Source organism: Lemur catta, chromosome 6 (genome assembly GCF_020740605.2).
Source record: "Lemur catta isolate mLemCat1 chromosome 6, mLemCat1.pri, whole genome shotgun sequence".
Classification (NCBI taxonomy): domain Eukaryota; kingdom Metazoa; phylum Chordata; class Mammalia; order Primates; family Lemuridae; genus Lemur; species Lemur catta.
Window position 1 is genome coordinate 43,338,726 of NC_059133.1, and position 14,573 is coordinate 43,353,298.

The following is a 14,573-nucleotide window of genomic DNA, read 5'->3' on the forward strand; positions in this document are numbered from 1 at the left end:
CCAGTTGTATGTGCTCTCTACCTTGGAACCCACTCAGCCATCTATCAATGTAGCTTAAAAAATAAGGGAAAAAAAATGAATTATAAGCACAGCATGGATCTAGGACCTTGAAATTAATTCAATCGACATCATGCTGATTTAAATGAAAAAATTAAAAGGAAGATCTAGCCATAATCTATCTCAAGGCACCAAAATCATTAGTAAGGTTGTTAGCAAAATTGTTAGAAATAAATGATTATAAAAATAATGATGATTTTTAAAATGGATCTTTTTATAAATAATTTTTTGCATTGATTTCAATGCATTTTACCAACTTTATTTTTGTTGATAAACATATGTTCATAATATTAACATATTATTACTAATCCTTTTTATAATTTTTTGTAGAGATGAGGTCTCACTATGTTGCCCAAGCTGGTCTCAAACTCCTGGCCTTAAGCAATCCTCCCACCTCAGCCTCTCAAAGTGATGGGACTACAGGCATGAGCCACCACACCCAGCCCACTAATTTATAATAGATTCTACAGTGTATTTCATTTTAAATAGGCAAAATAAATTAGGTGATAGGTCTTCTTCCCAAAACATTTACGAAGGAATTCAGAAAAGAAATTCTTACTTAACAGGATTGAAAATTCTTTTGCTCCTATCTGCTTGGGACTGTTCAATAGCAATTATTTGATTGGTGGCTTCTACCTGTGTGGAACAACAAGAGTAAATTAATTACTTAATAAATTAATTATTTATAAAAATCGTAATTAGTAAAGAATGTTCAAATACTTAAAAAGTTTTCTAAGGCTAGTTTTCCACACTAGGCACTGAACAGGAGAGGCAAGTTACTGAAAAGACAAGTAAGACAATGGTCCCTACCTTAAAGCAGTGTACTGTTGGTGAGAAAATAGATAAATACATGTGAAATTAAATGATGAAAACACAAGACAACAGAATATTTTGAGTAAGCAGTGAATACAGAGTGGGCTAATAGATGATTAAAACATCAGGAGCAAAGCAGTTCAAAGGACACATGCATGCAGTCATTCATTTATTGAGCACCTACTATGTATCAGGCACTGCTCTCGGCATTAGAGATAAGAAGTGAACAAAATTAACAAAACTTCCTGCCTGTGAGGAGCTTACATTCTAATATGAAGAAATACATATGCTATACAATACAAATAAATAGAATATAAAAAGTGGTATTTATTCAGCACTTGCTACATACTCTTCTCGTTCTGTGAACAGTGGCAAGGTCTTGTGAGACCAGCCCTACAATAGACAGCTTGTGGGTGTTCACAGTGTAACCATCTTTCTGGAAAGCAATTGGGCAGCCCATATCGAGAATTTTAATAATGTTCACCTCTGTAATGTGTAAATTCCCTTTTGGGAATTTATCCTCATGCAAAGATGAGTGTTCACTGTAGCTTTATTAACAATAAAAAGTTAGAAATAAACAAAACTTCTAATAATAAAGGAATTAATATGATACATTCCTACAATGGAAAACTATATCATCTTCATAAATATTTTTATGGAGTTCTTAATAATATGTAATGTTATTTTCACAATATAATATTAGCAATATGAGATTAATTTTAATAACAGAAAAATTAGGCTATCACATGGTGAATCCCAAAGATGAATGAATTTTATCTCTTCTTCATACATTTCTATTATGTTCCAAAATTTTCACAATGCACCCATGTTACTTCCATAATCAAAAAAAATAATTGTTTGTTGTTTGTATTTATTTTTGTTTTGTTTTGGTTTGGTTTAAGAGCTCAGTTTGGAGCAAGAGCAACTGATGTGTGCAGCAGCCAAGCCATATTCTAGGAGACTCAGTGCCTAACCCCAGGTTAGGCACCAGAATAAAATATGCAGATAATGAATGCCCCTCCCCTAGGGAACCGGAGATGAGGTAACACTTTAATAAATACTTTCCGACTGCTCAGAAGTCACACAAGCTGCATTCTAAATCCAGGTCCATCATTTACTATCTTGGATGAATTGTGTAACATTACTGGGCCTCAATCTTCCCTCTGTTAAACTAAATTAGTGGTTCCTTGGCTTTATTTTAAGCTGGAGACTATTTTGAGAATCTGATAAAAACTATCCATCTATTCCATGTGAAAATACACCAGTATCAATAAAAATAAAATAATTAATAAGTTTTGTAAAAGAAGTGCAAGATTCATACACTGAAGACTACAAAACCATAGTTTGAAGTCATGTTGTGCCATTTTTCTTAGCCCAGGCTTAAGAAATTGGCATCTTCCATTTCCTGTGCCTTGGAACACTCACTCTTTGAACCCATCCACCATAGTCTGAGGAAGCACAAGCTATCCTGTAGAGAAGTCCACATGGAAGAAAGCTGAGACCTCCCAGTTAGTGCCACATTTAAGCTCCAGCTGACGGCCAGCCCAAACTTGACAGGCATGTGAGTGAGCCATCTTGGAAATGGTCCAGTTGAGCTGTCCCAGCTGTTGACTTCTGAACAGAGATGCATTTTTGTAGTCAAGCCCTGACCATGTTGCAGATTTGTGACCCAAATAAAGGACTGTTATTACTTTAAGTCACTAAGTTTTGGGATGGTTTGTTATGAAGCAATAGACAACTAGAACACTTAATAATGTTGACTAAACTAAATAAAAGACATACCTTAATTCCAAAAGCTTTCAAGTAAAACATTTCTATTGGCTTTACGCCCATTTGGGTTTTAACAAATTTTGGACTTCCCCAAACTTGGATGTGGATGGTTATCTGAAAATGGTTCTTCTTTTGACAAATAAAAGCATCATCTGCTAGTGAAAAGTTAAATCCTTTGTCTGTTACAACTCTGTAGCCCACATTAGGTCTGTGAAAAGAGAAACCAAGAAAGTAGTTTTACAAATATTTTCTACACATTTCCTTTCATTAACAATATTAATTGTATAAACATTTCAAGAAAATGTATTGTGAAAAGTGCTTGTTCTATATTTAATCAGTTGATTTCTTCAATTTTTAATAAGGTAATGAAAATAATATTTCAAAGCACAGCTGGCTATCTCCTCCCAGCTTTTTCTCTTCTCACGAGGAAGAGGATAACTCTTGCCAAATGGAAGCATTGTTTCCACAAACTGCCTTTCCCCTGGTGCTTTCTAGACTTTTAATTTGACTCCACAATACAATAGGAAGATGTAGGCTAACAGTTGAAAAGTCACATTACACAGACTTGTGAAATATCTGGGATAGAATTAATCTATTTTCTTATTTAAAAAAAAGTCTCTAAATTTCATCAGCAACACCATACTCAAATAATCATTCAGATGACTGAATATTCAGCCTATTGGTGGTCACGTGAAAAAGCAGAGTGGTCAGAATGACTAGGAACAGCTTTTAAACCCACTTAGCCAGAGACAGTCATACTACCAATTGGAAACTGTTTTTCACTAGAGTATGGTAGTTTATTTTTTATTCTGCCAATTAGGTAATAGAACTGAAAACCTACTATAGTGGTTACTTCTGCAGAAAAGAATGGGATAGTTGTGGGGTGGCTAATCAGACTTTTTGCTTTATTTGTTTTATCATTGCTATTTTCAATAGTAAAGCTTTGTGTGTAAAGGTTGAACATCCCTAATCCAATAGTCTGAAATCTGAAATGCTCCAAATGCTCCAAGACCTTTTTTAGTGCCAACATGACACTAAAAGGAAATGCTTATTGGACCGTTTCAGATTTCGGATTGTTGGATTAAGGATGCTTAACTAGGAAGTATAATGTAAATATTTCCAAAATCTGAAAAAATCTGAAATCAGAAACACTTCTCGTCCCAAACATTGCAGATAAGCAAAATTCGACCTGTAATCTGTTTAATGAAATACCTTTAAAATGTTAATACAGTTGGAGGCAAGATGGTGGATGAGAAACACCTCCAGCCAGAGTGTCTTTGCACGAAGGAAAAATTTTAGATGAAAGTGAGAGACATAAACAGGCAGACAAACATAGATAGGATGAGAGTCAGAAGGAAGAGTGCCTGAACCTACAGGAGACTCCACAGGAAGAGGCTGTGGAGCAGAACTGGAAGGAGAAAGGCATCGACAGAGTCTAAACCCTGAGAGGCTTGGAGACCAGCAACAGGGGTAGGTGGAGTGGTTAAATTTCCCCTCCCTTGCATCTCACACTGTTGGTGGGCTCCCAAGCTGCTGGAGAGACCTGCAGACACCAGCCCAGAGACGGCTGCCACAGCTGAACTGTGAGCCTCTTGTGGACAGGGCACCAGGCTCCCAGCTCCCTCAGGGCACCTCCCACCCTCAGACCCAAGCCAATTGGCAGGCACCATATTGCTTCGTTCTCCCCTTCCTCTCCCCAACCCATGGCTGCCAAGAGAGACACAACCCCATTAAAAAGTGGGCAAAGGAGATGAAGAGAAACTTTTCAAAAGAAGAAAGACTAATGGCCAACAAACATATGGAAAAATGCTCAACATCTCTAATCATCAGGGAAATGCAAATCAAAACCACAATGAGATATCACTTAACTCCAGTGAGAATGGCTTTCAGCAAAAAGTCCCAAAACAATAAATGTTGTTATGGATGCAGAGAGACAGGAACACTCATATACTGCTGGTGGGACTGCAAACTAGTGCAACCTCTGTGGAAAGTAGTATGGAGATACCTCAAAGAGCTACAAGTAAAACTACCATTTGATCCAGCAATCCCATTACTGGGCATCTACCCAAAAGAAAAAAAGACATTCTATAAAAAAGACATCTTCACTCAAAGGTTTATAGCAGCACAATTCACAATTGCAAAGGTGTGGAAACAACCCAAGTGCCCATCAATACATGAGTTGATTAATAAAATGTGGTATATGTACACCATGGAGTTCTACTCAGCCACAAAAACCAGTGGTGATCTAGCACCTCTTGTTATCCTGGATAGAGCTAGAGCCTATCTAAGTGAAGTATCCCAAGAATGGAAAAACAAGCACCACATGTATTCACCATCAAATTGGTATTAACTGATCAACACATATGTGCACATATAGTAATAACATTCATCTGATTTTGGGCAGGTGGGAGGGGGAATGAGGGGATGAATATATTCACACCTAATGGGTACGGTGCACACCGTCTGGGGCATGGACATGCTTGAAGCTCTGACTTGGGTGGGGCAAAGGCAATATATGTATCCTAAACATTTGTACCCCTGTACTTTAATATGCTGAAATAAAAAATAAATAAACAAAAATAATATGTTAATACAAATAAAACATATTAAATCCATAACATTATCAAATAGAGAACATAAAAGTTGAAAACCTCTTTGGTGAATTTACCCCTTATATACTGAAGATATGAAGCATGGTTTTTAATTCATTGAGGTTCCTAAATGTGGGCTGTTTTTTTTTTCAAGAAAGAAGTCCTTTCCCAGGACTACAAGCAGAGGAGGGCAGTACTCAACTACTCTACTACTGTACAGATCTTTGCAACCTGGGATCTGAGTTTGGATGGCTGCCCTCATAATGAACAACATAGAGTTTCCATACTTTTCTAATTCCAGAAACAGAAAATATCAATGGGTCTCTTGGGAAAAGAGCATTCATGTTTTTTGCAAGTTGAACACCTCTCCAATAGATCAAGTTACTGGGTCATTGATTACCCTCAAGTAGCCAATCAGTCAAAGACTCCACAATCACAGTGCCTGCCGGCAGCAAAAAAAGAATCCACTGAATGAAGAATTTGATAAAGATCACATGTCTTACGCCATCTGGGAACTTTATATTGACCCAGATTTCTAGAATTAATCTGCTAATTTGCTCATCTAAAGACTAGGTGGATAGAATTATATAGATTTTACCACAAGGGTAATAAGAACTGTCTTGGTTGAAAGAAAAGAAAAATTTTTTAATGATATTCCATGCTAAACTGTCAAAAACTCTGAAGGAAGAGGGTTAGGCTTACAGCCCAGATACGAGCATTAGCCCGAAATCTAAGGATGTGAGCAGAAGCTTAATCAACCAGCAAGAATTATACTGTTGAAGATTATTCTGAACCTGAAACACCAATCTCTGATTATAGAAATCTATTACCTAAGAATGGCAATTCTGCTTTTGATATCAAAAGTTAAGTGTGAAGTCAACTATACTTACTTTTTAAAAGCTCTTTGATAATACAGGTTTAAAATATCATTCAAAAAAAGATTTTATGTATTTTTAATGCCCTAACTTTATTGTTCCTAGGTAATTTAGTGCAATAATATTTTTGGAACAAATTAGACGTAACTATTGAAGAAAAGAACAGTGATATTTCTGTCTCAGTGATATAAGTAATAAAATCAGGAGGGGCCAAATTTTCATCTGGATCAATATTGCCTTCCTTTTTTGCTTAGGAAAAATGAATTATGGCTAAACATCCAAAATAAATCTGCTTCTATACTTTTGAGTTGATACCTTCTGTGTTCCTTTTTTCTAGATCTAGATCTACCTCTGGAGCAGACATAGGCTGTTCAAATAAACCTAAATATCTCTTTAAATAAGAAGAAAGATGACAGTTACCATGAATACTTGAAGAACGTGATGCATAGAGGCTGGGAGGCATTAAAGGTTTTAATTAAAACATTGTGGCTGTGTGTGACTGTTTCATACCTCGGTGCTCATATTTAAGATAGAACATGGAATGCTCCTCAAAAGAAAATCAAATGAAGGCTAAGACAAAGCCAAGACCTATGGACCCTTCATTTCTTTTTCTAATTGCATACAGTGGAAAAAACATAAATTCATGACATTTCAGCGATACAATTAGCAATTATCTTCCTTTTGCCTCCTATTAAATATACCAACTCCCAAAGTCTGATTAACTCCATAGATTTTTAAGGAAACTATTTCTTCCTTCTAGTCCATCCGACATAAAATTCCTAGTGATAAGTTTTACTATATTTGAATTTTGAAAATACCAAGAAAGCCTTCAAGTTTATAGCCCAACATTTCTCATTTCATATTATATTTATAACTTGAAGATCCTATTCTTTAACCATTAACATTTTTTAGTGTTTCAAGAAGGATTTATAACTAATGAAAATTCTAGAAGATTTAGGTAGGTAAATTATAGCCCAAGGAATAAAGAGAAGGTTTAAAGGATGTTTAAGGGTAATAATGCATGAGTCTACATTTCTTTTGTGAAACTATAATCTCATAAAAATAGGGTGAAAGTTTTCCAGTTTTAGGATATATCGTATGCTTTGATTTCGGTGTCTTAATACAAAGAAACCACCTACTATGATAGCTGCAGGATATTTTGTCAAAGAACTTGGCAATGCTGATTTGCAGCATGATGTTGAGGGTGGTCATGGGCTAACCATTTAATGTGGTCCAAAGAAAAGTATTCTATGATATTGTAAATTAGCTGCAAGATTAAATGTTAGTGATTTGGGGAATCTCCAGGTTCCAGCTTTTAGTTTAAACTGGGCATGTGATCCCGGAAAGACTTCTTCTCCATTCATCACTGAGTGGGGAAATTATAATGAGATAGAATCACAAGTCTGGGTTCCTGAAGGGCAGAAACCCATGTCTCAGCTCTTCATTTGTTAGGATGCAAAACACGAGCAGCAAGACAGACATTTTCTCATTCATCTGTCCCTTTGGCCAGGGGTGGCATCAAAGCCCCAGCGCTTGGTTTAGTATCACCTTTCTCCCCTCACCCTCCAGCCCACCCTAAGGCACTGCTAAGGCCACTTACAGTTTTTCATAATGACTGTTTAACAAGCTATGCCAAGGATCACTCTGGTACGGCTGCCACTTCAGAATGGGAGAGCACTGGTCCATGGGCATCCCGTTCTGTCCCTCACTGTCATGGTTCTGTACTTCACTGCTGTGGCTCCTACTGGTCACTGCAAAGAAATAGGTGGATTAGAGACTTCCTACCCGACTGTTCTTCCTAGACTCACGGACAGCAGCATGCAGCTGAGTGGGCCATACGTGGGGCAGAGTGACCACATGGGAAGTGCCAAGTGCTAGGGAAAGGAAGTGTGCAGCTGGCCTCAGTTCCTCATCTGGAAAAGGAGCAGCTTGGGGTCAGTGATCTCAAAGGGGAGGTGGTAGACACTTGTTGAAAACTTCATCCCAATATCTGTCTACCCTACTTCCTGCATAGCTTTTCCTCGTGTCCAGTCTATGTGGTTCCAGTGAAGTCCAGTCCCAGTGCCAGGAGGGCAGGGACTTGGCTGATCAAAGCATGTCATTCAGTACCTGCATCAGTACTTGCATCAGACGTGAATGTGTGGCTCAATCCAATCCAAGCAGAGTGGATCTCCGCACTTCAGGAAATGCGGGTTCAAAGATGCTCACTCTTTCCTATGAAGTTCGAACCTGTGACATACTTCCCCAAGAGCTGCTGGCACCATTTTGGGGCGTGAGGGAAAAGCCCACCTGGGATGAAACCCGCACAGCAAGCAGAAGGCAGAGTTAAGAGTGAAGGGCACCCAGGGCTGATGATGTGATCTGAGTTCTGGGATCCAACCCTAAACTTTTGGGTTACAAGAGCCAATAATAGATCCCTTGGTTTTGTTTTTTTGTTTGTTTTATTTTGCTTGTTTGTTCAAGGCAGTTTGAGGTGTTTGGGTTTTTGTTTGTTTTTGTTAATTGCAACCAATATATTCTAATTTTTACAGGTCTTTTGTGGTACCAAGATTCTGTGGTCCAACTAGCTTTTTGAACTTAGAGGAGTTATTTATTCACTTTGAGTATTACTTCTCTCAACTGCAAAGTAGAAATTAAAAACATGTGTCCTGCTATCATGCAACATTACAACAAGCAGAGAGAATGAGATAATAGAAGTGAAAGCACTTTCAGAAACTAAAACCAAGATAAAGTAATAGAGAAGACCCTGTTAGTGTGCAATATCAACTCTATGAAATTGCCACTTTTGTATGTCAAAAATGATCAAATAAGAGCAATTTTGCATCTGCAACCTACTATTTTTGCATAATCTTTGCAAGTTGTATGTCTTAATTTGAGTATGCTTCCCTAACCATACAATCCAACCTTGGATAATTGTTATGTAAAGTGCTATTGGTATGTTTGCCTTTTCCCTCTTCTCCTAACTCCCCTACCATCACTCATGCCTGGCATCACCAAGGAAAGGGAAACAGTGGGTATTCAAGAGCCCAGGGGCAGGCTGTCAGCAATAACATAGAAATAGAATATCAGCTCCTATTGAATGTGTCCACTTAACCTGCAGTTTGGAAAATGCAGGAGAAAGGGGATGGATTGTTTTTTCTCATTTAACTTTTCCTTTCTTTATTCTTCCATTGAAGACTTCCTAAAATAAATAGATAGAGCTGCTTCAAGTTGCTTTTGATCCCGAATGTCACAAAAATATCTATTTTTCTTGGGGTATCACTATTAAATGTCACCTAAACAAAATATGCATTCTTTTTGGTTTTTATAAAACATCCATTTTGAAAAGATTTCTCAAAATCCAGAAAAACTTTTTTCCCACTAAGAACGCTGGAGGTGAGCAATGTGAGGCGCTCCTCATGCCCTTCCTCCTCCAAAAGTTACCTGGTCTAAAATCTTTTCCAAAAAAGAAACCCTTTTATGGTTATCCTGCTTACACCAAATTCAGAGAAAGAGAGAAACTAATTCTTCCTTCTTTCCTTCCTCTCTCCTACAATAGAGAGAGGGTCGAGGAGGGGTTAAGAGCTTAGCGTTCAGGATGAAGATAGACCTGGGTTTGAACCACAGCTCCACACTGCGTGGCTGAATGATCTCAGGAAAATGATTTAAGCTCTCTGAGCTTCAGTTTCCTTGTCTGCAAAATGGGAGTAACCCTGTAACAGCTGTTAGGGTTGCTGAAGGGGTTCGACGAGGGGTTCGATGTCTGTAAAGTGTACAGCACACGGTCGACCCCCGGTAAGAGTTTAAACAATGGTGCCTTTGGGTATTACTACTGGCACTGTCATTATCACCTGTGCTTGTTTCAGCTCAGGAGACTCACTTATCTCTAAGAAGCCTTAGGAAATACTTCTGTTCTAGGCCTCCATGGCACTCTATCTGATGTGAAATAACTAACCATGCACCTGACAAAATACCAGCTAACTCAGGCCCTCTGTTACTCAAGTGTGGCAGCAAGGTCTAGGCGGCCAGGTAAGCAACCAAAAGCCAGCTCTGCTCCTCCAGACACTGATGGGGAGGGTGGATGGGAGGCAGGGGGCATCGTCAAGGATAACAGCATCGCCTGCCCTTTCCTGTCACAGCAGCAAGGATATCAGAGCAGCCATTCCAACAGGGGTGGCATGGTTGTGGCTTCCCTGGGAGATAGCTATCAGCTGGTAAAACCCCAGGGACCGGTGACTGAGATCCCACGCCCACACTGAAATTCCAGGCGTGAGCCTGAGCCTAATGCTGGGACTTATTCATATTTCTAATAATATTTGCTACGCTGGGTGCTGTCTGCACCACAGGGACTGTCCCAGACACTTCACAGGGTATTTCGTCAATTCCTTAAATCATCTCCAAGGTAAGGATCCTTTAGTTCAACAAACTGTCTTTACTGAAGTATACGATGCACAAAGAAGAGTACATAGATCATGAGTACACAACTGCATACTTCTGTATAAAATGAATTCTGTGTAACTACGACTAGATCAAGAAATAGGATGCTTCTAACCCTCCAGGGGACACCCCCGTATCCTGTTCTAATAATTACTCTCTCCTGTCCAAGACTGACCACTATCCTGAAATCTAGCACTGTAGACAAGTTTATAAAAATGGAATAATACTACGATACACTATGTACACTTATGTGCTGGCTTCTTTTGCCCAACATTATGTTTATGCGATTCAACCATTACTGTTGCAAACGGCAGTCCTCTGTTCATTTTCATTGCCTTATTGCACTTTATTTTATAAATATACCACAGTTTGTCATGCTGTTGATGGCCACTGGGGCTATTTTCATTTTGTGGTTATTATAAATAATGCTGCTGTGGGCATTCTTAAGCATGTCTTTTGGTGGGCATGTGTACACCTTTCTGCCAGGTATGTTCCTGGGTGGAATCACTGGTTGTATTATGAGACGTGCTGTAGCGGATACTGGCAAACATATTTCTAAAGTGGTGATGAGGTGAGGATTCTTTTTTTTTTTTTTTTTTTGAGACAGAGTCTCACTCTGTTGCTTGGGCTAGAGTGCCATGGGGTCAGCCTAGCTCACAGCAACCTCAAACTCCTGGGCTTCAGGAATCCTCCTGCCTCAGCCTCCCAAGTAGCTGGGACTACAGGCATGCACCACCATGACCAGCTAATTTTTTTTTCTATATATATTTTTAGTTGTCCATATAATTTCTTTCTATTTTTAGTAGAGACGGGGTCTCCCTCTTGCTCAGGCTGGTCTCAAACTCCTGAGCTCAAACAATCCACCCACCTCGGCCTCCCAGAGTGCTAGGATTACAGGCGTGAGCCACTGCGCCCAGCCAAAAGTGAGGATTCTTGATCTCACTTAGCAAATGTGGAAACTGAAGTTCAGACATCTGAAATAACTCTCCCAGCATCACAGCTGTTAAGTGAATGAGATGGGATTCAAAGCTTCCTCTCCCCTTCCTGCTAAACTGCAGATCTCTTGAGAAAATGTAACAGAAGAAAGAATGTGAAGAAGGCAGCAAAAGGCCCAAGTCCCAACCCTTTGGAGAAAACTGTCAGCTGGAATTTGAATGCCTGCCAAGATATTTTCATACACCTTACTTTAAAAAAATCCTGGAGATGGATAAAGTAAAAATGATGATTCTCATTTGATAATCAAAAGAAGTTGGGTTCTGAGAGTCCCCAATTCCTGGAGGCAAGAGACAGGTGATTTTTCCGACTCCACAGTGTGAATTCAGCAAGTATACCTCTCATTGTGGGCCAAAAGCCATGACTCTGGGGCTGGAAAATGCTTTCATATGTGAGGTTTAAAATTTAAGAGGATTGAAGCCTCCCAGGAAGATAATGAACCCTCTTATATTTGAGGTTCAGACCAGGTGGGGCCAGGACCCAGCTAGCAGGAGCCCCTCCACCAGCAGCTTCCTTGCTAAGCACAATTCTCCATATGCTCACACCAACCCAGTAATCTACGTTGTCAGCCCTATAAACGGGGCTCTTGGAACCCTTGGCCAAAGTGTACTACTTGGGAGAAGGTCACCAGGAAAGACTTGTCGACTGATTTAGATTAGAACATTTCCAATCAATCCTACTCTTGCCTATAAGACTGGCACAAGTTCCTCCTTCATCTACCACTATGCTGTTTCCCCAGGACCTTTGTAAAAACCCTTGGCTTCTGCAACATCAAATAGGAGTTATCCACTGGAAAGCTTTTGCTAAAAATATAAACTGCAATGAAAACGTGGCATTTGGGTTAACTAAGTCTTTGCGTTTTGTTTGTTCATTTGTGTTTGGCCCTGGGAACCTGCTCATTTTCACTGTGGAACTGTTGTCTGGAACCAATTATCTGTAGTCAGCTTTTCAGTGACCTGCAAATGGGACTTAAACAAGGGCTACAGGATTTCCTATGTGCTGAGACATTTCAGTTACTCTTCCACGGCTGTTCTCTGAAGATGGTGAAAACTGCGTGCGGTCTCTGGGCCAGGCAGCAGAGAAACATCACAGGATGGCGCTTCACTCTGGAATGGCCAGGACGATCTCAGCAACAACCTAATGTGGTGAGGACACTCTTGGAAGGTTTGAGTGACTCGCCCTGTATTCCTTAGCGAGCTGGTGAATCTGTGGGAGAATGAACAGATGGTTCCGTCGTCTGGCTAGGAATTTACTCAGCCTTTTATGTTGGAGAATCATGAAGCAGCTAGCTTCAGGCTAGCTGCAGGGATCCCTGAAGAAATTAGGATAACCTTGCATAGGAAGGTGGATAGAGAGAGCTCTACGTTTTCCAAAAAGGGGGGCTTTCGTTAGCATCGTGTTTCTGGGGTTGGAAAAAGAAAAGTCGAGCAACTGCCAGCCACAGCGGATCCATGCAAAGGGAGAAAGGAAGCAGTCAGAGGTTTCGTTTATAGAAGGGCCGGATGCCCAGTGCAGTTCTGACACAGCACTGCCAGGAGATGCTGAGGGGTGGGGCCTGGCTGAGAGGGTGAACTCGTCGCCCACAGCCCATGCTGGAGCTGACGCCAGATGTCCCTCAGAGCATCAGCTCTAACCGTGGGGCTGCTAAAGGCAGGGGAGCAACCCCCGCTGGTGAGGTTGCGCTTTCCCCCACTCCAGTGAGGCCACACCACATGTGTCTCTTTCAGGGAGGTGTAAACCTCTAGAGTTTGGGGACACTAGTGAGAAGGGGTTCCCTGAGAGGGAAATCTTGGACTTCTTGCCAAGCTGACATATCCGGATAGAAGAGATGGGACCTAGTACCCTGAATTTGAGACATTGTTAACACTGCCCACATTTCGGTATGTACAATAGCTAATAGAATTGGCTTGGAGTATTATCCTTTTTCCTAGTAAGTGCCATAGCATTTACTCTGAAAATTCTGACATTTAAGGCTTCAGGTTCCAAAAGACCAATGAGTTTGCGACTTCATCAGGTCACGTCGGATGTTATATAAGGCAAAAAACCAGGTAGGCTGATCACCTGGGCATCGGGTGATTCTGATGAAGGACTTCTAAAATGACCATACAAAACTGCAGAGATCTACTGGGCACTCGCCAATCTGAAGTGAGTATGAGGAACCCTCAACTTTCCACCTTCCTGCTGTACTGGAGAAATCCTCCAGGGTCTTGCTTCTCAGAGTGCCTGCCGTGAACCAGCAGCATTGCCGCCACCTGGGAGCTGGCTAGAAATGCAGATCTCAGGCCCCAGAGATTGCATCGGAATCTGCATTTACCAGGATGGTCCTCGCATAGCTCTGTGCACATTCAAGTGAGAAGGCTTGCATGAACTATGCAGTGGGCACGGCGACAGGTCTTGAGGTCACTGCCACAGCACACAGCGGCCACAGGCCTGGAGCCTTGGGTCCTCTGAGACACAGGGTGCCTGAAATTAAAAGATTGGCGTTTCACCTGCACCAGAGAGTGAGAACAGCATCTCTTCCTGGAGGCACCGGAGTGACCTCACCTGCAGGAAAGATATGTCAAGGGGGAAGAAACAAACTCTCAGATCCTATCATTGCCCATCCATGAGAGAGAAAATTTTCTAGGGCTGCTCAAAGGCCAATAAGGAGCCTTGAAAGGCTTGGATGGCATTGGCCTTGTCACCGGCCCCGTCTGCTCACTTGGTCTGGCGTGGTGGGCCCACATGCGGCAGTCCTCGGGGTCCTCCAGCGCCTGTGAATACTTTCTCTTCTTGGTTGGAGGCAATGAGGCTCTAAAATCAAGAAACCAAAGTGAATGTTAGAATAATTCTTTGCTGCCCATGTTACATTAAATCAAATTTAATTTCCCAGGACTCTCTTCTCTGCTTTCCTAAATCTCATTCCAATTAGTTAAGGTTCCTTAAGCCCTACTTGTCTGAAACTTAAGGTTTTGGGTTTTTTTTATCCCAAGGGATCTGAGATTCACCTACCTGAAAAATAAACTGACATTTCAAAGGCAGAAAGGCGGAAGACTCATTGAGACAGAGAAGATCCAGA

The 14,573-nt window shown here is 40.6% G+C and overlaps 1 protein-coding gene across 4 annotated transcripts in view; it reads right to left on the reverse strand.

Annotated features, from left to right (window-relative positions):
- MYRFL (myelin regulatory factor like) overlaps positions 1–14,563 on the reverse strand; it is a 65,822-nt gene extending 51,259 nt beyond the window's left edge. For 2 of the 4 annotated variants that reach the window (XM_045553376.1, XM_045553375.1), the window contains exons 1-4: positions 13,830–13,996; positions 7,707–7,857; positions 2,653–2,848; positions 617–693 (exon numbers count right to left, since the gene is read on the reverse strand). In XM_045553376.1, coding sequence (XP_045409332.1) covers positions 617–693; positions 2,653–2,848; positions 7,707–7,857; positions 13,830–13,860 — 455 coding nt within the window. In that variant the 5' untranslated portion in view covers positions 13,861–13,996. Of the gene's footprint in view, positions 1–616; positions 694–2,652; positions 2,849–7,706; positions 7,858–13,829; positions 13,997–14,216; positions 14,475–14,506 lie in introns of those variants that run through there. The other 2 variants (XM_045553378.1, XM_045553377.1) reach the window with 2 other exon arrangements.
- Positions 14,564–14,573: the final 10 nt, after the last annotated feature.